At 45.6% G+C, this 21393-nt stretch overlaps 1 protein-coding gene across 1 annotated transcript in view; it reads left to right on the forward strand.

Annotated features, from left to right (window-relative positions):
- Positions 1–21393, forward strand: part of RRBP1 (ribosome binding protein 1) — a 68539-nt gene that overhangs the window by 9836 nt on the left and 37310 nt on the right. The window contains 2 exon segments of the mRNA XM_032142810.2: positions 11946–13257; positions 13260–13748. Of these exon segments, the coding sequence (XP_031998701.1) occupies positions 11967–13257; positions 13260–13748 (1780 nt within the window). The 5' untranslated portion in view covers positions 11946–11966.

Consider the following 21393-nt stretch of genomic DNA (forward strand, 5'->3'; position numbering starts at 1 on the left):
TTGATAATAAATAAGAAATGACTCACTCAGGCTGAAGTTCTCTGCTATCACAGAGATAGGATGTTTGGTTGGCAGTATTTGTTAATCAAAGGTGGGCCTTGGGAAAAGAGCTTGTGAGAGGGTCAGATTTTATTGCCGATGAGCAGGTGATATTTCCTAATATAAACCTGAGTGGAAATGCAGCTCTTCTCGAAGGAGTTAATGGAAGGGAATTCAGCAAAGCTCATATCTTGAGATTGAAGTCTTCATCGGAACTCTTCCCCCACAAAGTGAATTTCTTAAAAACAAAAGAACCAATAGTTGGGTACCAGACCTCGTTTAGCTCTGGCCCACGCATTTCTAATTAGAAGCTCTGCCCACCTCCAGGGGTTGGCGGTGTCGGGATACTCCTGCAGGAGCCCTTCCTCCCTGGCCCACCTAGTAATGAAGGATGGTGTATCCAGGTCCAGAGTTGGTAATAGTCTCCCTGGCACAGCCAGCCTCCTGGCACATGGCAGCCACGTGCTCCCTTTTCTTTGAAGAGCATGGTTGGCTGGGATTTGGTTCGGCTGTTGTGGGCGACAACACTGGGTTTCTGGTGATAGAATAGGCTGGGTGGCCTGAACCAGTCTTCTAACTTGCTGGATGGCCTGGACAAGAGGTAAGTGACATTAAAAATACCTTCTGACAAACCTAGAATGGAAGACACTGAGGCAGGCCGTGAAAGGAGTGACCCAAGAGGATAAGGACAACCCTGGGGGCCTTTGGCAAAATGGGCAAACTCTCAAGTTCTGATAGCATCTCCAGGCACAGGGGGCAGAGATTAATGCTGGCAGCATGATAGGACACAGGCTCCCTGAGTTGGAACCACAGGGGGCCATGACACCTTCATGGAGAAGGGGTGTCAGAGGTAAGCCCATTCTCACCCTACAGGCAGGATAGGGAGGGGCATATTCTGAGAAGTGGGTATCACAAGTTGTCCCTCATACGGATCCCATGACCTGAGTAGTGGGAGACTCCAAGCTGATTTGAAGATTCTTTATTTGAGAGTGGACCTGCACAGCTAGTGTTCCTGGGCCAGTCCAGGGGCGAGCAGATCTTTGAAGGACTGCACCTTTATCCTAGGCTCACCGAATTCCCAGGTGTAATTATCAAGCGAAAGAGAACAGTCCATAGTTAGGAACAACTAAATGCAAAGGATGAAAGCACTGAATGAGGACCAGCAGGAACAGATCTCAGAAAACATAAGATAATGGACTTGTTGACGCAGATTTTAAAGGCCTTACTCAAACTAATAGGCAAGATTGAAAATACCTGTGAGGAAGAGGAAACTATACAATGACCTAGCAAATTTGAAAAAGGAGCCAGGAACAACTTGTAGACATGAAAAGTTCATGTCTTTATAATAAAAATCTAACAGATGGGTTTACTAGCAGATTACATAAAACTGAAGAGAGTGAATGACCTGGAAAGTAGAGAAGAAGAAATATCATTTAGAGAACCACATAGATGAATAATTTGTAAGACCAATTAAGATTCAGGAAGAGTAGATTCAGAAGTGTCTCTAATTGGGGTTCCAGGAGAGGAGTGAGGGAGGACAGTGCCAGTACTTGAAAAGCTAATGACTGAGAATTTTGCGGAATGCGTAAGACACCCAACCAAAACCCAAGCAGGGTAAATAAAAATAAATCCACATGTAGACATTTAGTGATACAGCAACTCAAGGGAAAAATTCAACAATGAGAGTGAAAAGATCGTTTTAAGACAAAAACCCAAGGTAGCTACTGACATATCTTTGCTAAAGGAACTTCTGAAGGAAATTCTTGGAAGGAAGGTGATGGCAAGTGGAAAAAGATGATGAGTAAAGAAAGTGGTAAATATTTGGACAGTTCTAAATACATGTAAAAGAATAATGTTGGAGAGGCTGGAACAAGGATAAGATTAAATACATGAAAACAGTAATGTCTAAGTTGGAAGGGATAATAGAATTAATTTGGGGGGTAAAGATTTGTTTAAGTTTGAATTTTGTGAGTGCTGTGTTACTGTTTTTTTTTTTTAAAGGTAATTGCTAAAGAGTAGAAACAATGAAAAAAAAAAAGAATCCTACACTACTCATTTTGATGCCAGCCAACCTTGTTACAAAACTTGACAAGAATGGTAGGAGGGAAGAAAACCATCAGTCAGATCTCATACCTGAAAAGATAAACCAAATCCAGCAGTATGTATGACTAAATCGTTTTATCCTAGGAATTCAAACTTGGTTTAACGTTTAAAAATAAATTTATATTCACCCCACACCTATGGGTATAGGAGTAGAACAGTATGATTATCTTAATAGATATAGATAAAGTATTTGATAAAATTCAACATCTATTTATGTAAACTAGGAATAAGAAAGCAACCTCTTTAACCTGATAAAGGATGTCTACAAAAAGGCTTTAGCAAATCTCACACTAAAGAGAGACACCTAAATCTTTCCCTTTGATATGAGAAAAACAGAATACTTGCTGTCATTCCTTCTCTTTAGCACTGTGTTGAAGGTCCTGCCCTGTGCAGAAATTCAAGAAAAATTAAGCAGATGATAGGAAATTGGGAAGAAAGAAACAACACTGTGATTCATATGCTTAAATATGTAGAATTTTTTTTTTTTTTTAATCGACAGATGTGTTACTAGAATTAGGCAAGTTGCTGTGGGGGAAAAGTCACCCTACTGTAATCAGTTACGTTTCCGTATACCAGCAACAAGCAGAAAACGAAACTTCGGAGCTACCGTTTGTAAGAGTGTGAAAACTATGAAAAACTAAGAAGTAACTCTGAAAACGTGTAAGACTCCATGGTGTGTATTATTTTCCGTCTGGATACTTGGGTTGTTCTGTTTAGATTTGATCCTTATAATCGTATACATTAGCACATATGATCCTGATATGATATTGAGTAGAAGATTGATTCATCACTTACCATATTTGATGTGGTGAGGTTTGATTTGATACAGTATAGATGAAACTGACCCCTGCTTTGGGGAGACAAATGTTTACCCCAGTAAGAACTCCCTTGTGGGCTCTAGTGCATCTTAACTGTTCATGTCCATTTTGAGACATCAGTTCTTGATTCTTACCGCATAGGCATGCTGTCTTCCTCAGTAAGGTGAAGCCTGTAGGCTTCTTGGAAGTTCACAGAAGATTTAGGTCTGTTTAAATACCTACTTTCCAAAGACTGTTATTTGGAGAGACACCAAAAATTGTCAATTCTTTATTTTTTTTCCCCCCTCAGGCAGAGAAATTGAATCTGAAATGGCTGATGAATAAGCAAAGGCTTATAATAGAGTACATTTCTATTTTTAGTGTTTCAATTCTTCTTTAAAATGGGTAACATTGTTTCTTTAAAATAGGAAGTCCATTATATGTATCCTCTTAGAAATGAAATAAATTTTTTCAGACTCTTTGTTACTGCATTTTCTCTTAGTTTCTTTGGGTTAAAAAAAAATCAGAGATTGCACTTAAAATTTTAGGTCAACTGATGTGAAACCCACTTTTGCAACACTTAGAAACATTACATAGTTAGTAAGCAGTCTTTAAAATGCGTAGTAGTGCATTCACAAGGTAGGGAAAGAGATGACCAGAGTTCATAAGCCAAGGTTGCAGCGAGTGACTGGGACCTGCAGTGAGCTGACCCTGGGACAGGGGTAGGGGTGCGGTATTATCGGTCGAAGTCATCTGAGTCTTTAGCTTTAATGTCCAGGGGGAATGGGATTTTGTCTGAGACCAGGAATGGGAACTGAGCCTTCTCTCACATCCCCCTGTAAGACTTGAACCCTTGAAGGGCTGTACCCTCCATGGGAGGACAGACTAGAGAGAACACCTGCCCAGCAGTAGCAAGGGGAGATGACAGGTAAGAATTTATCTGTTTTGTCCTGGGCAAGGGAGACACAGTCTCCTGATAATTTGTAAGAGGAGACCATGCCTCTTGTAAAAGTTAGTCCCTGGCTGGTCTTCCCTGAGGGCCTAGTTGAAGCAAAGATAAAACAGCTCATTAGAGGCAGGCCCACAACTCAGCCCATTAAGGGTTACCAGTGATAAAGCCCCACCAAAGATATAATATAAAATCACTATTAAAGGTAGAAAAGAAGACAATGAAAAATAGAAAAGCCAGTCAGACTTAAAAAACAAATGGGATAACTCGAAGGACTGATTATAGAGCTGGTGAGATCCAGCTGAAGATTGGAGTGTAGGTCTAACGAGTTCTCCAAATGGTAGCACAGAGAGATTGAGGTCTCAGTAGGAGCTCTACCAGGAAGGAATAGGGAGCAGACCATTTTCAAAGAACTGAGTGGCCAAGGATTTTCCAGAATTGAAGAATAACATAACTCCTCACACTCAGCACAGTGAGCCTGAATAAGTTAAATATACACTTAAAAACATTTTGCTGAATCCTTAGAACCCCAGAAGTGGATCTTAAAAGTAATGAGAGATTAAAAAGATATTATAAAGGAATGACAAATAGACTGACAGTGTCTTTCTAAACATCTCATCAAGAAAAGGCCGGAAGACAAGTGAAATAACATCTCAACATGGTGAGAGAAAACTGTCGGCATGGACTTCTGTCCTCAGTTAATCCATGAAGGTGAAGTAAATTTTCTCAGGGCTTTAAGGACTGAGAAAGTTTATGAAGGAGAGATCCTTGCTGAAAGAACGACTCAAGGGTGTACTTTGGCAAGACCATAAAAAAAGGAATGAGATGCATGTAGCAGTGATGAGCAGATGGCCAGCATTTGGGTCAACAAGCAAGTATCAGCTGTCCGGAACCGAACAACACTGACCAGTCCAGATGTGTGTGTGTTGGGGGCTTGTCATGGGGAAGGGCAGCAGACCTAAGACCTTGTAGGTAGTTTGACCACTGTGGAAGCAGCTGGAGACATTCATGAAATTCGGTCATGTATGGATGTTAGGAAGATGTGTTAGCATCACAGCTTGTAGGATGAAGCCATAGCAGTACTTAGGGGGAAATTTATTGCCTTAAATATTTGCTGCAAGAAAAGAGAAAGGACTGGAAGTTGATACATGGCCATGTCAGGAAGTTAGAAAAGACAGAATAAACCAGTGGAAGATGGAGGAAGGAATAATGAATATTAATTTTATAGATTGGATCACAAACCCAGCAGCTGGTCCTAGAATCATCATTGAAATTAATGTTGTTGTTAAATTGTATTGAAATTGTTAAAAATCAGCACTCTAGCCACCGTTCCCCCTTTAAGAAAAGATCTCAGAACACTAATCCTGACGGTTTTATGGGCAAGTTCTTCCAGATCTACAAAGAACGGAAAACCCTACCTTTACACAAGCTATCCCAAAGAATAGGGGAAAAGGAATGATTTTTAGCTCATTCTATGAGACTCAGGAGACCCTAATACCAAGATCAGAGAACAGTCTGAGAATCACCTCTGATTTTTCTCATTTTAAAATACACATAGAAATCTCACATAAAAATGTGAACAAACCACATCTAGTGATGTGTTAGAAAAGAATCTCCATCGAGAAACATTTATACCATAGAAACTTTCCGTGAACTGGCATTATTAGACTGTACGTTACTGTAATTCCACATATTTCAGGTTAAAGGAGAAAATATCAACTGGTAAAGACAAAGCAATTGGTAAAATCCAATACTCAATTATGTTAAAAAGATAACTAGGAATATAAGACATGCTACTTAACCTGAGGAAAGATTTCTGCCAGAAACCTGCAGTTGGTACGACACTGGTAGTAAAACATTAGAAGTAGTAACTTGTGAATGCTACAAGGCAGCTTATTGCACAGACTCTGCTCAGCACTGCATCAGAGTTCTCAGCCAGCTCTGTTAAGCCAAGAAAAAGAAATGAGATCATATGGTTTTGAAAGCAAGAAACAATACTGTCTTTTTTTCCACAGCTTACTTTTTATTAAAAAAAATCGGAAAGAATCTACAAACTCCTAGATTTGACAAGAACATAGATGATAGCTGGGTAAATGATATATATGCAGAAATGAATTACTTTGCTGGTTGTCTGTAGCTGAGGAGTAGAAGAAGTAATTTACAAAAGATATTCTAACCATCAACAAAACAACATGTAAGACATTTATGGAGAAAATCATTAAAATCTTATAGAAGTATGGAAGAAAACTTTTTTTTTTTTTTTTTTAAGAGACAGGGTCTTGCTATGATGCTCAGGCTGGTGTTCACTTCCAAGGCTCAAGTGATCTCCTGCCTCAGCCCCCCAAGTAGCTCGGACTAGAGACATGAACCACTGTGCCTGGCTTCGAAGAAAACATTTAAATCAGTGCAGTGCTCTAGCATACCATATTCATTGACAGATAGCTTCTATAGTTAGAAATATCAATCCTTCCTACGTTCATGTATAAACTCAGTGTGATTCAAATACAAATTCCAGTAGAAATTTTGTAGGGGATGCTTAAGCTGAAAATGTGGCATTGATGCAGGGCATAAATATAACAGTGGAACAAAGTGTAGAATCTAGAAACAGATCCACTGAATGGCACAGAGATGGCCATCTGAGTCTGTGGGGGAAGGAAGAGACCAGTCAGGAAATGGTGCTGGGTAATTAAACTGATGGGGAAAGTTTTATCACTGTTTCCTGTCACATACCAAAGTAAATTCCTGGTGATTGAAAACCTGACTTTGAAATGCATTATCAAAGTCTTTTGAAGAAAATAACTTATAAACAGTAAAACGACTTCTGTCACAATGGTTGTCTCCAGGAAGCGACCCTGGATGGCTGGCTTCAGGGGTATAAAGGAGATTTTTCACTCTGTATGGTAGACATGTCACACTACAATTTTGTGTGATAGCATAAATTTTTAAAACCTAAAAGCATAGGAGTATGGACAATAATTTTTGGTTCAGCTATGTAATATAGGAGTGAAAATAAATAAGCCCCAGCCTGGCCAATATGGTGAGACCCCGTCTCTACTAAAAACTACAAAAATTAGCTGGGCATGGTGGCACACGCCTGTAATCCCAGCTACTCAGGAGGCTGAGGCACAAGAATGGCTTGAACCTGAGAGGCAGAGGTTGCAGTGAGCCAGGATCATGCCACTGAGCTCCAGCCTGGGCAACAGAGAGAGACTTTGTCTCAAAAAAAACAAAAAGAATAAACCAAAGCTATGTGTATCTATATGAATATTCTCACAAAGTTTAGTCAATGTTACCAAATAGCACCCAGAACAATGTCACTTGCACAGCAATTACCAACACACAAAGCAACGGCTGTATTTTGTTTGTAGAAATACATGTAATAGAAGTAAAAGCAGGTGGAAGTGGTAAGTGACCCATTCAGGGTGTTGTACCCCTCTAGAAGGGAGATGACATATATATACATATACACATGTGTGTCCCTCCCCCCCACACATATATATATACACACAGGCACATACATATATATATATATAAATATCTGAAGTGCATATGGCAAAATGTTAGGGTTTGGTAAACCTGGGTGGTAGGCTAATGGATGTTCATATTTTTCTTCTTAGTCTTTTGTATGAGTCATTTCATAATATTTTAAAAATTAGGAGCTGTTGATTCTGATGTAGCCATGTCTACTAGGGTCTCTGTTTTATTGTCATTCTGTTTTAGTTCTGTACCTTCCTAGCAGGTCACCTTATGCCCAGGAAATGGATCTGGGGGTTTGTTTTCTTTGTCCACCCCTACCCCACAGCTTCTCCAAGCTTCCACACATGGTCCCCCATGGAGCTGCTGCTTAGTAATGAGACAGAGTCCTGGGAGCTGTTGAGGGTCTTTTCACAATACCTACCAAAATCCCAGCTGCCAAATTGGACCCAACTGGCTTGGCTGGGCCATGTGAATTAGCAAATATCTTCTGTGTCTAAAGAGTTTGGGGCTTCCTCTTACTTTTGTTCCCCGAATCTTAACAGAAGAAGAGCCATTCTCTTGAGATCTTAGAGGCGGGCCAGTGAGTTCAGTCTGTCCAGCCTCTGCGCAGCCTCCTACATCCTTCCCTCTTGGGGCCTTCATCTTTTTGTCTTACAGTCTGAGTGTGTTAGCAATATCGTAGTCGCCCTTTATCTATGGTTTCACTCTTTGTGGTTTCAGTTACCAGCAGAAAGCTGTGGTCTGAAAATATTAAATGGAAAATTTCAGAAAGAAACTCTTCCTGAGTTTTAAGTTGCATGCCATTCTGAGTAGCGGGATGTGAACCATCCCGTGTGCAGTGGATTCACGCCGTCTATGTTACCTGCCTGTGCGTCACTTGGTGGCCCTCTCGGCTTTCAGATCCACTGTCTGGTATCACAGTGCGTATGTTTGAGTCACCCTTACTTTACTTAATCGTGGCCCCAAAGTGCAAGAGTGGTGATGCTAGCATAATGTTATAATTGTTCTATTATATTATTGTTAATCTCGTACTGTGGCTAATTTCTAAATTAAATTTTATCATAGGTATGTAGGTATAGGAAAAAAAATAGTGTATATAGGGTTCAGTATTACTGCAGTTTCAGACCCACTGGGGGTGTTGGGAAGTTTCCCAGAGGATAAGGGAGGACCACTGCAGTGAGTAAAAGTACATATTTGACAGAAGTTTCTGGAATTGACAGAATATAGATCACTGTGGTCAGACCCTACAAGGTATGGGTGGGCACACATCTGCCCTAACTCTTTGGTGCAGTGGAGGAAGCCCTAGAAGAGGTTTCTGTTGGGGGCCTCTTATCACGGTGTGGATTTCAGGAGCAAAGCTCCCGGAATGCTGATTGTGAGAACCGAATTTGAGAGGCATCCCTGGCTTCATCATTTCTGTGAATCAGGGATCTCCCAGCATGATGTTTATGCCCCACTGAAGCTGACTCTGCAAAGCAGCAGAAAGGTTGTTTTTCATTTCGATTTCTTTGCTGTCTGTGGCGGTATTGCCTTAGCCTTAAATGTTTCAGTGTATTACTACTTAAGACTAGGGCTTTTCATTTTCTTGTGAAAGATTTCTTTTAAAAAATTCTAACTTGGGAATTAGTGGTGGGGATGTAATTTCTTTTTCTGCAAAAGTTGGGAAGACACATTTGTGCTGCTATAAAACATACATTTGTGTGCGTTGCAAAGGGAAAATATTCTCCCGAGTTTGCTTTTCTCGATTCTGGGTTCCAACAGAGAATATATTTTTGTATTCTTTGTTTGCCTATGTTGAGTAAGATTAAAAGTTCATTTTCCAGCCTTGGCTTTTCTGCCGGAGTTTAGAAGTTGGAAACCACAAGGCTGCACAGAGCCCCACAGTCCTCGGCTGTGAACAGGCCCCGCTTTGTGCATGGCTGTTCACTGTGTCACGGTCTGCAACCCGTGCCAATCGCGACTCGGTGGAGACCACCACCCCTCGAGCACATGGTTGTTGGGAAACCATTCGGGGTTTATGGAGCCTTGGTGAGGGTGACCTAGGCCCCAAATGTTCGTTTCTCTAGAGAAGGGGAGTGTTTTAGGGGATTTTTTTTTTTTTTAAATAGAGATGTGGTCTCACTATGTTGCCTGGGTTGGCCTTGAACTCCAGATCTCAAGCGATCCTCCCGCCTCAGCTTCCCAAAGTGCTAAGATCACAGGCTTGTACCACCATGCCTGGCCGTAGGATTTTTGAATGTAGTGATTATAATGTGGTGTCCATTTTGGCAGAGTTCTGAGAAATCTTGTAAGTACCCAGAGGAGTTTCAGTTGGTGGGTACCTGCCAAAAAGTGAGGGTTGACTGTACCATGTTCCAGACCTTCTTGTCCCCATCCTCCCACCCACTGAATCCATCCATGGCTGAGCAGGGTGCGATTTCCTTTTTAACACCCAGCTTGAGAGTGTGTTCTCGGAAGTACAGTTCCTGGTACCCTCCCTCAATGATCAAACGTGAGAGTGCCCTGGCTGTGGATCACACTGTCACTGCCCACGGCCAGAGGTCAGAACCCCTTTGGAAATATAAATGCTGCCTTACCCAGGATTCAAAGGCCTCCGTGAGCTCCCCTAAGACTTTGTAGAGGTTAAGACTGGAATGAAAAGTGTGACTCAGTCCCACTCAACGCAGAGTGACAGTGTGGGAGAAGTGTGTTGCCACAGCAGCTGATAGAGTTGTCCCCAGGGAGAGCATATGCTGGGAAGTTTTTTTGTCATGAGTGTTTTAAACCCTTTTCCTGCAAAGGTCTTAGAAAGGCCAAAGTAATGTGTTTCTTCTGTGATGAGTGTGATTTTTTTTTTTTTGAAAATTTTTTTTTGAGACGGAGTCTCGCTCTGTCGCCCAGGCTGGAGTACAGTGGCGCGATCTTGGCTCACTGCAAGCTCCGCCTCCAGGGTTCACCCCATTCTCATGCCTCAGCCTCCCGAGTAGCCTGGACTACAGGCGCCCGCCACCACGCCTGGCTAAGTTTTTTGTGTTTTTAGTAGAGTCAGGGTTTCACCGTGTTAGCCAGGGTGGTCTCGATCTCCTGACCTCGTGATCTGCCTGCCTCGGCCTCCCAAAGTGCTGGGATTACAGGTGTCAGCCACCGCGCCCAGCCAAGAGTGATTTTTCTTAGAACACAATGCCAAGACATTGAAAACAGTCTCCCTTCTCAGTCCCTTCTTTAAAATGCCCTCATGTCAAAATTTATATTTGATTCCTACTGTATTTGCCTCCTCTATATCCACTCAAGAGGAGTGGGGATCTCAATTTCTTAGGAGAAGAATCTCAGTATCTGAGCCTCTAAGCAGCCTGGACCCAGCCTCCCACAGCATCTAGAGGTTTTGCAGGGCAGTGTTGGGGGAGGCCTGTCCACTTCCCCTCCTCTCTTCTTCCACCTCCTTCTATCTCCTCTTACCCACCCCTCCTTACCCTTGAGTTCTCTTTGCTCATTCCATCGATCTTCTTCAAAGAGACTCAGGACTGGGTTGAATGTATCCAAATAAATACACCTCCTGGAGTTCCTCAGTGAAGTCAAACTTAGCCTGGGCTATGGCAGGAAGGTGTATGAACCTGGTTGCCTCTGACCCATTGGACTTTGGTCCATAGGCAGTGAGAACGGTGTTGTTCATCCTCATGGTTTGGGGAGCGTTGTCTGACAGAGGGGCCTGCTGACACTGTCTCCTCACCCTCTGTGCAGCTTCTGGATGTGAAATTCCAAACCCAGCATCTTCTGGGCCTCCCAAGACCGATTCTTCCTGTTTCCCAACATGCAAATTGCAGGCTCCATAACTCCTCAGGAGCTATTGCTGGCAAAAGGCTATTTTCTCTCACTGAATTTTTGAACACGTTTCAGGATTGTAATGCGGTTTTTATCTCTGATCCTGGGTAGCGGCATTTATTGGCACTGGGGAAGAGGGAAGCAACAGAGTGGAGATGGCACACTGTGGGCCTGCTGGCCAAAATGCTTGTGGCTGAAAGCCTGCAGATGTGTTTGGTTTGGTTCACATATTTTTGAAATCAGTCAATTTCACGTTGAGAGAAAAATTTTTTTAAAGTGTCTGGCCTAACATGAAAAATCAAAACATCTTCCAACTTAGCAATCACATTTCTAGGGCAGTCGGCCATGACAGAGTGTCACTGCCTAATTTTAGGTGGGGACGGGTGTTTTTGCTGCAGTCTCCACCACTCCCCATGGTCTCACACCTGGCCTGCGTTTGAGCTCCTGTGCATCTTTGACCTTGTGGTGGGGAATATCTTGCATCGGGGTCATGGCTGCTGAGGCTCCTGGGCGTGTGTGCTCCAGAGATAGGCCTGCACTCTGCTCTGACTCTACTGTTGCTTTGTATGGGGACTGCTCATGCCTTGGGTACGAATCACTCACTCCTAAAGAGGAGCAGGTGAGAATGTGGGACATCAGAGAGTGCCTGGGTTTGTTTCTTCTCTGAATTTATTAACCTGAAGAAACAATTAGTGAAACCTGAAGTTTGGTGGTAGGGTAGGGAAAGAAACTGTTGAAGGCCTCGATTTCTGTAAATAGTAACCTCCATGTATGTTTGACAGGTGAAAGGAAAGCAAGCCAGGATGGATATTTACGACACTCAAACCTTGGGGGTTGTGGTCTTTGGAGGATTCATGGTTGTTTCTGCCATTGGCATCTTCCTGGTGTCGACTTTCTCCATGAAGGAAACGTCATATGAAGAAGCCCTAGCCAACCAGCGCAAGGAGATGGCGAAAACTCACCACCAGAAAGTAGAGAAGAAAAAGAAGGAGAAAACAGTGGAGAAGAAAGGAAAGACCAAGAAAAAGGAAGAGAAACCTAATGGGAAGATACCTGATCACGATCCGGCCCCCAATGTGACTGTCCTCCTCCGAGAACCAGTGCGGGCTCCTGCTGTGGCTGTGGCTCCAACCCCAGTCCAGCCCCCCATTATCGTTGCTCCTGTCGCCACAGTTCCAGCCGTGCCCCAGGAGAAGCTGGCCTCCTCCCCCAAGGACAAAAAGAAGAAGGAGAAAAAAGTGGCAAAAGTGGAACCAGCTGTCAGCTCTGTAGTGAATTCCATCCAGGTTCTCACTTCCAAGGCTGCCATCTTGGAAACTGCTCCCAAGGAGGTGCCGATGGTGGTGGTGCCCCCAGTGGGTGCCAAGGGCAACACACCAGCCACTGGCACTGCTCAGGGCAAAAAGGCGGAGGGGACTCAGAATCAAAGCAAAAAGGCTGAAGGAGCCCCAAACCAGGGCAGAAAGGCAGAGGGAACCCCAAACCAGGGCAGAAAGGCAGAGGGAACCCCAAACCAGGGCAAAAAGACAGAGGGAACCCCAAACCAAGGCAAAAAGGCAGAAGGAACCCCAAACCAAGGCAAAAAGGCGGAGGGGGCCCAGAACCAGGGTAAAAAGGTAGATACAACCCCAAACCAGGGGAAAAAGGTGGAGGGGGCCCCAGCCCAGGGCAGAAAGGCCGAGGGGGCTCAGAACCAGGCCAAAAAGGTAGAAGGGGCCCAGAACCAGGGCAGAAAGGCAGAGGGGGCCCAGAACCAGGGCAAAAAGGGAGAGGGGGCCCAGAACCAGGGCAAGAAGGCCGAGGGGGCCCAGAATCAGGGCAAAAAGGCAGAGGGGGCCCAGAACCAGGGCAAGAAGGCCGAGGGGGCCCAGAATCAGGGCAAAAAGGCCGAGGGGGCCCAGAACCAGGGCAAAAAAGCAGAGGGGTCCCAGAACCAGGGCAAAAAAGCAGAAGGGGCCCAGAACCAGGGCAAGAAGGCCGAGGGTGCCCAGAACCAGGGCAAAAAGGCCGAGGGGGCTCAGAACCAGGGCAGGAAGGCCGAGGGGGCTCAGAACCAGGGCAAGAAGGCCGAGGGGGCCCAGAACCAGGGCAAGAAGCCCAGAACCAGGGCAAGAAGGCCGAGGGGGCCCAGAACCAGGGCAAAAAGGCCGAGGGGGCTCAGAACCAGGGCAAAAAGGCTGAGGGAGCCCAGAACCAGGGCCAAAAAGGAGAGGGAGCCCAGAATCAGGGTAAAAAGACAGAAGGGGCTCAGGGCAAAAAGGCAGAAGGGAGTCTCAACCAAGGCAAAAAAGGAGAGGGAGCTCCCAACCAGGGCAAAAAAGCAGATTCGGTTGCTAATCAGGGCACAAAGGTAGAGGGTATTACACACCAGGGGAAAAAAGCAGAAAGGTCACCCAGTCAAGGCAAAAAGGCAGAAGGGTCCCCCAACCAGGGCAAAAAGGCAGACGCAGCTGCCAATCAGGGTAAAAAGACAGAGTCAGCTTCTGTCCAGGGCAGAAGTACAGATGTGGCCCAGAGCCCAGAGGCACCAAAGCAAGAGGCTCCTGCCAAGAAGAAGTCTGGTTCAAAGAAAAAAGGTGAGCCTGGTAAGTAACTGATTTCTTTATGAACTTAAAAGGAAAGGCTGTCTTTAAATGACTTATGGATTTTCTCGGGGCTTGCCACCTGTATCAGTCAGCTATTGTCGTAACAAGGCTGCGTAACAAACATTCAAAAAAAGAATTCAGCGGCCCCCAGCAGCAGTCATTTAGTGTTGCTCGTGCTTCTGGAGGTTGGCAGATGTGAGCTTTCTTGGTTGGTAGCTCCGCCTCAGTCTGGTTTTAACTGGGTTTGTGACTCTTTGCTACAGGTTGAGCTCAGGTCAGTTCCATGTGTGGTCCTTCTGGCGCCCTCCAGGGCAGAGGCCCTTCATGGTTACAACAGAGGCACAAAAGGGCATTTCAAGCCAGCATTTCATTGACCAGAACGAGTGATGTGTCTGAGCCTGAGTCAAGGGGTAGGGAGTCCGCTGTGTCCAGGGAGAAGGGACTGCAAGGTGATGTGAGAAAGGAGAGGTGAGGAGTGAGCAATAGGTCCGCGTCTTGGCATGTCTTAAACATATGGGAGCACAAGGAGAGGTGAGGAATTAGGAGCAGTAATTCCGTCCACCACACAGTGTAGAAGACTTCTGCATGTTGGCAAGTCTTTCTTAACTGTCTAGCTGTGTTCCGTCAGCCTGTTCTATGTTCTTGCCTCACCTGATGCTTTTGTGCAGCCTGACTCGTGTATCTGTGCTTGTTGAGTGAATGACGGTAGGAAGGTGTTTTTAAGGAGCAGTTGCATTCTTTCCTCTTCTGCCTTCTCCTTCCCCTGCGCCACCCTAGTCATTTAGTAAAGCGTTATAGAGCATTAACATAGACACTGGATTACATAGATAGATATGTGATCATATGAAGCACTGGTTTACCTTTATCTTTTTAGCGTATATTACTGTAGAAATTGGTCCAGGGAGTTCCTGTTTCATGTTTGTCATTCATTCGGTTTCACGTATGTTTTCTTTCTCTCCTCTCCCTTCCCTTCCCTTCCCTTTCCTTTCCTTTCCTTTCCTTTTTTCCTTTCTTTTCTTTTCTTGTTTTTAAATAGCCATTAGCTGATTTGGAAAAATAATTGCATTTGTGTTGACAAAGGGTATCTTAGGAGGTGTGAAATGTTTGGACCTGTGTCGGGTTGCACAGGCCTTGTTGTGTCTTTAGCTGGGCTTCCCTATCTTGTCTCTGTCAGGCTATTACCTTCGTGGGGTTTCCTCCTCCTCCTGCTGTTTTTGATGGGCCATTTGCTAGGGCAGCAGCCGCCTGCTCCGTGTGAGAGGCCCTGTCCCTTGGGAGCGGCTGCAGGCTCCTGTGGGAAGCCAGGGACCAGCTGCCCAGCCCGGATCAGGTGGCCTCGAAAGCCCTTTGAAAACCCAGACGCTCTGGCCTCAGCCCTACTTCCAGAGGCTGGCAGGCGACACACTGCCCTTTCTTTAACATGATGTTCCACTTGATTCAAAGCTGGGGATGGAGCTGAGAATCGGCTTTTACTTGGTTCTTCCACATCAGGCATGTCCACAGCTTCCTGCATCCCATAGTCATTGTTATTTCGTGTGGTTTTAGACATTTGAAGCGAGATACGAAACAGAAGTGTGATGATAATATTGGAAAGGAAGACAGAATTGTTCTAATTTGCAGGTAATAAAGAACGTTGTTAGGGATGAGACCTATGTGTGACCTCTGTGAACGTAACACAACAGCTTAAGTGGGGTGATAAAGTTGGAACCAAGAAAACAAACCCCATATTCCAGGAGAAGAAGATGAAATAGTATCCCTGAAAGGATAGTAATTGTCAAGTTAATTTAGTGGTCCACCATTATTCCAGCCAAACTTTCTTGAGAAGATTTTCCCCCTAACTTGACGGATTATTCCAAAAGTCCCATCTGAGGGAAAAATAGGTAAGAATAATTTAACAGATTTTTTTACAGTGGATTTTAGAAGGCCAGTCCTGTCAATGTGTGAATGTCTCCCAACTGTTGTAATTACAAGTAGGGGACTAGAAGGCTCTGAAACTGACTGAGAACTTGAATGAGAGAAGCATCATATTGCAGTAGGGAAGGAAACGTTCAGCAGATGATCTAGGGCAGTGTGTTCATATATTCATAATTTGGAAAAGTCTACTTAGACCCGCCAAGCACTTGCCTCTATAAAAATTTAAGGTTTGGATGAAAGATATTTAATTTGAAAAGAAATGAATATGGATTAGCGCAGATGGTGGAAGATGGCCACTCTGACATTGTTATGAGAAGAAGTCACCAAGGCTGACATGGGGGAGCTTGACACACAGCCACGCAAGGCTGTGCAACCACAAGGAAGAGGCAGAGGCAGGGCCACACGTGCCACCGACACGCCGCCCGCAAGGTGGTTTCTTTCTTCTTCACAGTGTCGGGAGTCTGGAAAACATGGGGAAAGTTCTTTCTTGGACTTTATATTTTCATTTCTTGAATTAGCACTGAGGAATCTCAGGCCTGTTTTCCCATGGTTGATGTACAAAGGCATCTTCAGGGCCATCTGTGGTGGATTTGGGCCACTCCCCAGACACCGTGAGGATCCTGGAGACGTCCCCTCCTGAAGTGCTTCTTAAACTTTGGTATGCAGATGAATCACCCAGCATCTTGCTACGATAGTGACAGTGACTCAGTAGCTCCCAGGTGGGGCCTGAGATTCTGCATTTCTAAGCAGTTCCTGGGAGCTGCTGATGCTGTGGGTCCTAGGTCTCACACGTGGGGCCAGTCAGGATCCAGGAGACATCATCATTTAACTAGCAATTTTGAAAACTCACATTAAAGCCAGTAAGCTTTATTTAAAAACTGTTAATATAAATATATAATGTATATTTTTAAATGCTGGCATTGTAAATTGTGTGACCATTTTGAAAAGCAATTTTGTGAAATGTATCAAGAGCCTCAAAGGGGCTAGTAGTTTTTCTTCTCCCGGACTCCCCTCAGGAAACAGTGTAAACTGTGGCAGCCAGGTCTGTGGGTTAGTGGCCGGGGTGTCCCTCGGACCACCCCGAGGGCCTCAGTGCATGCAGCTCACCCAGACACAGTGCAGCCACTAACAGTGATGCCTGTGAAGATCCCATAGTAACCTGCAAAGACATGGTCACGTGGTACAGTGTGACTTTTCATTGGAGAAGTCGGGTGCCAAATTCTTTAGATGCCTCAAGAACAATGGAAGGTGGAGACATTAAATAAGTGATAACAAGATAAACCAGAACTGTAGGAAATACAGTACAATTCCTTTCTGATTTTTTTTCTTCAATGTAGTAGTAGTTTTCTCTTCAAAAGTCAAAAAGCAGCTGGGCGTGGTGGCCCACTCCTGTTAATCCTCAGACCCTGGGAGACCGAGGCGGGAAGATCACTTGAGCTCAGGAGTTCCAGCCTGGGCAACATAGTGAGACCTGGTTTCTACATGAAATTTTAAAAAGAAAAAAATAAAAGTCAAAAAGCAATGCTGAAGACCCTAGGACTTGTGTTTGTGACAGCGCCCCCTGGAGCTGGGAACGCCCTTTGGAAAGCCTTCAGTAATGCTACTGGGACAGGAATTCCAATGAACTGATGAAGCGAAGAATTTCCTATTAAAACTTTACTGATATAATGCCCTTCAGAAATTATTTTAGGGAGATAAAATTGAGTCTTGATATATTATCTTAAATACTCTCTTTGCCATTGCGAAAAATAAAGGAATAATGATACTTCCTTAATTCCAGATGTTAAAACAACTGAGAAAGATCCCTGGAAGGCAGGGGCTGCTGGAACTCCTGCTCCTGCGTGCTGTCTCTGGACGTAGCTCAGCACCGCAGGCCTCTGCCTGTGGGTTCATCTCAGTAGTTTGGGGGTGAAGTGCAAAGAAGGACCCGAGAGCCACAGTGGACAGACCTTAGGGGCTGAGGGTGGTTTATATAATGGCAGAGGCTATAGAGTCACCCAGGATTGTTGATAGGGGAGCGTGGACTTGGTGACGGGTCCAGAGCTCCAGCCACAGTGAAGAGACCCTCCATGATTCCATGACGCTCAAGCAGCAAAAGCTCAGAACAGATGAAAGGAGGCATTTATGAACATGGAAGGGAGTCACTAGCAAACACACATGTGATTGAGTGGTAAGGCCCGAAATTCAAGGTATTTGAAATCCCAGTTAACAAGCAATGTATTCAGTCTACTTCTTTTCCACAGAATCAGTAGTGCATATTGGTAAGGCTCCAAGTTTATCCACAGAAAACCCGTAAGTCCTTAATGTGTCTGGAGTTCCGTGGTCCCAGGTAGAGATCCTCTCACTGGGGGAGCAGCCTCTGTACAAGAAGAAGCATTTAGAACTCTGGCTTAAGATGATTCACACTCAGCACCTGCTGCCACCAGTTCCATGATGGGGTCACATTCAGGATGTAGGGGACATTTGAGTCCTGGAATGACAAAGGCTCTCCTGCAGGGAGATGGTGAAGGGAGGGTGCCTGCCCTGGGATGTGAGGAGGTCAGGTCTGTGTTACGTGGACGGCCCACGCCAGTCTGTGCGGCTAGCGATTGGGGTGGAGAGCCCTGTCCTTTTATTGTGTCCTTCAGTGCAGTGGTCAGACCCTGCATGGCCATTATCAAACCAAAACAAAGAAAAACGGGTTCATGCATTACTGTTAGCCGTACAGTGTGCTTTTCTCTAGTCTGTGCTGGTGGGTATCTAATATTAATGTCCCAGTCAGCATAGGCCTTTGGTGGCTGGGGGTTGTGAGGCATGCATGTGTGGCTCTTTCTGTCCACCTTGGAACCAGGTGGCTGTTCTTTTTTTTTTTTTTTTGAGACAGAGTCTCGCTGTGTCACCCAGCCTGGCAAGTAATGGCATGATCTCAGCTCACTGTGACCTCTGCCTCTTGGGTTTAAGCGATTCTCCTGCCTCTGCCTCCCAAGTAGCCGGGATTACAGGCACCCACCACCACGCCCAGCTGATTTTTGTATTTTTAGTAGAGATTCGGTTTCACCATGTTGGCAGCTGGTCTTGCACTTCTGACCTCAGGTGATCCACCCGCCTCGGCCTCCCAAAGTGCTGGGATTACAGGCGTGAGCCACCATGCCTGGCCAGGGCCAGGCTGTTCTTGGCCTGTGATCTGTATGTATTGGTCTCCTCTGGACTCTCTCACAGCCTGCTTATTCATTAGCACACATGTATTTTCTGCTCTTTGCAGCTGACGGGCTCCAGGGACATTCCTTGATTCATTTGTGGCTACCATCTTCTTGCTAACAAACCCCTAAGCCACTGCCAGGTGGCATGTGCAAGAAGGTCTGTCTGCATAGCACCCAGCTCCCAGCTGCTTTGCAGCTCTGACTGTAAAAGAGAGAGGCCCTGGGTGGGCTCAGTGAAGTGTGCACCTCTCCTCACAGTTAGTCTGCTTTTCCCACACACGAATAACACGAACACAGGGGAGAGCCCGAGGGCGCACTGGGCATGGTGGGCATGTCGCTGCATCTGGCAGAATTCCCACCACTGCAGAGTCAGTTGTCGGTGACGCTCTCTGGTTGCTTGGCCGTTTTGCCTTGCAAAGGCCCTTCTCTGCTCCAGGCACGCCCCATCACTCGCAGTGATTTCCCACCTTGTCTCTGTGCCCTCGGACGATTTTCTTGGTTTGCAGTTAGCCATGAGCTGTGGTGCCCGAGGCTATGAGGCAGAAATCTGTGAGTCCCCAACATGGGTTTTCACCAGTGGCTTATGGAATTGGTTTCACCCTTGCTACGTCTTATATGTGGAGTTTTCATGTTCCAGAATTATTTGGATTTCCACTTAACATTGGCGGCTGTGCCCATGTTGCCGGGTGAGCAGGCCCGGATGAGAGGCATGTTAGACCGTGGGTTCCTCCCTTTGTTGGAAAGGCTGCAGTGGCCCCCACTGGCCGCCCTGCACCTCATTGCCCCTCTGCTGGGGCTGAGCTTCCTGTCAGTCTGGGGCTTGCCCACTCCAGCTTCTCTGGGGGTCATGTGTGCCCAACCTGAGGCAACCGTAGGCAGAAAACTCCGGGTGGGCTGACTGTCCCTGGGCGTCTAGAAACACAGGGACCTGTGAGTGTGAGTGTGTTGGGTGGGAGGGGTGAGGTGACATGAGGGCTGTGCTGCGGGGATCTGGGAGGTGCTTGGCAGTGGGTTCTGGATCACCGGTGTGGAGCAGGCCGGGACGGGAGCTCCTCCCGTGAGTCCAGGAGGCCTTGACTTGGGCAGGGGAGGTGTAGGGCCTAGGGCTGTGCTGTCCCATATGGGAGGCACTGGTCACATGGGCGCATTTAAATTATCAGCTAAATCAGTCAGAAGTAAATAAAAGATTCCATTCCTCAGTCACACTAGCCACATTCCAAGTGCCTGCTAGTCACACGTGGCTAGTGGCTCCCCTTACACAGTGCAGAGACAGATCATCTCTGCCAGAGCAGAAAGTTTTGCACAGCAGTGCTCTAAACAGGACCATCTGAAAGGAGGTGGCCTCTTGAATCACTGGCCGGTCTGTGCAGACCTGTGTTGGTGTTGCACACTGCTCCTTCCTGCTTTGTTCTGGCTGCTGTGTCCTGAGTACAGGGCGGGGTGAGCTGTCTGACCTCTATATCACAGTAGGATGCTGCGAGGGGTCACGGAGGCTGTGGCTGGCCCATAGCACAGGACAGATCAGCAGCAAAACCAGTACTGGAGCTGGGCTCCACCAGAGACTTGAATTGCTTCTTCAGTCTTCCTGGCCTTACCTGTTACCTGGTTGGTCCAGCAGGGCCCCATGCTGACAGGTGCCCCAGAGGGAGACCTGGTAGGAGTGGTAGGCCCAGGACATGCTTTTGCAGACCCAGGCTGGAGCTCTTCCAGAACTTCTGCTCTGATTTTCCTCCAAGAGCAGATGGGGGCCCTGCAGCAGGTTTTTACCACTTGTCCGTGGCTGTATTTGACAGAGAACACCTGCCTTCCTAATCCTTGCCTTTTACAATTTATTATTATATAAATATGTGTTTCCAGCAAACAAAATTCACAGTATGGAAGCATGGAAGGTGAAAATAGAAAGTCTTTTTGCTCCATCCCAATCACCATCCACTTCCCGGGGGAGGGGGACAAATTCACTGTGCTCTTCACATGGGCACCCACAAACGGGAGCTGCAATGCACACTGCTGTCTGCTTAACAGTGTGTTGGTGACATCTTTCCCTATTGCACCTGAGAAGCTGCCACATTCAGCTGCATAATATTCCCTAGCATGAATATATTGTAATTTATTTAAATGACATTTAAGTAGTATGCAGTGCAGCTAAAATTAATGCTGCAATGATGTACATACACTGTTGTGTGTCTCTACAAAGTAAAGTCCTAGATAAGTAATTATCAAGTCAAAAGGTGGGTAAGTTTTTAATTTAGGAAGACAGTGCTGCATTGCTTTCCAGAAACGTTTCGCAATTTACGATGAGAGGTCCACAAGATTGTTTTCTGACTCAGCACTCCTCACACAGTGCTGTTGTGCTACTCTGGGAATGACTCTAACTTCAGGAGGTTTGGGGCCGGGGGGAGCATTATAAACCCAGACATGGGATAAGGAGAAAACCTCTTTCTTTGGAAATGAAAGGCACAAATTCTTTACTACATGTTTGGAGAGGAGGAAATTGATGGGATCCTGGAGAAGTGGAAATTCCCCGGAACGGAAGCTTCCCCATGTTCCGGGTA

Source organism: Hylobates moloch, unplaced genomic scaffold, assembly GCF_009828535.3.
Source record: "Hylobates moloch isolate HMO894 unplaced genomic scaffold, HMol_V3 SCAFFOLD_21, whole genome shotgun sequence".
NCBI lineage: Eukaryota > Metazoa > Chordata > Mammalia > Primates > Hylobatidae > Hylobates > Hylobates moloch.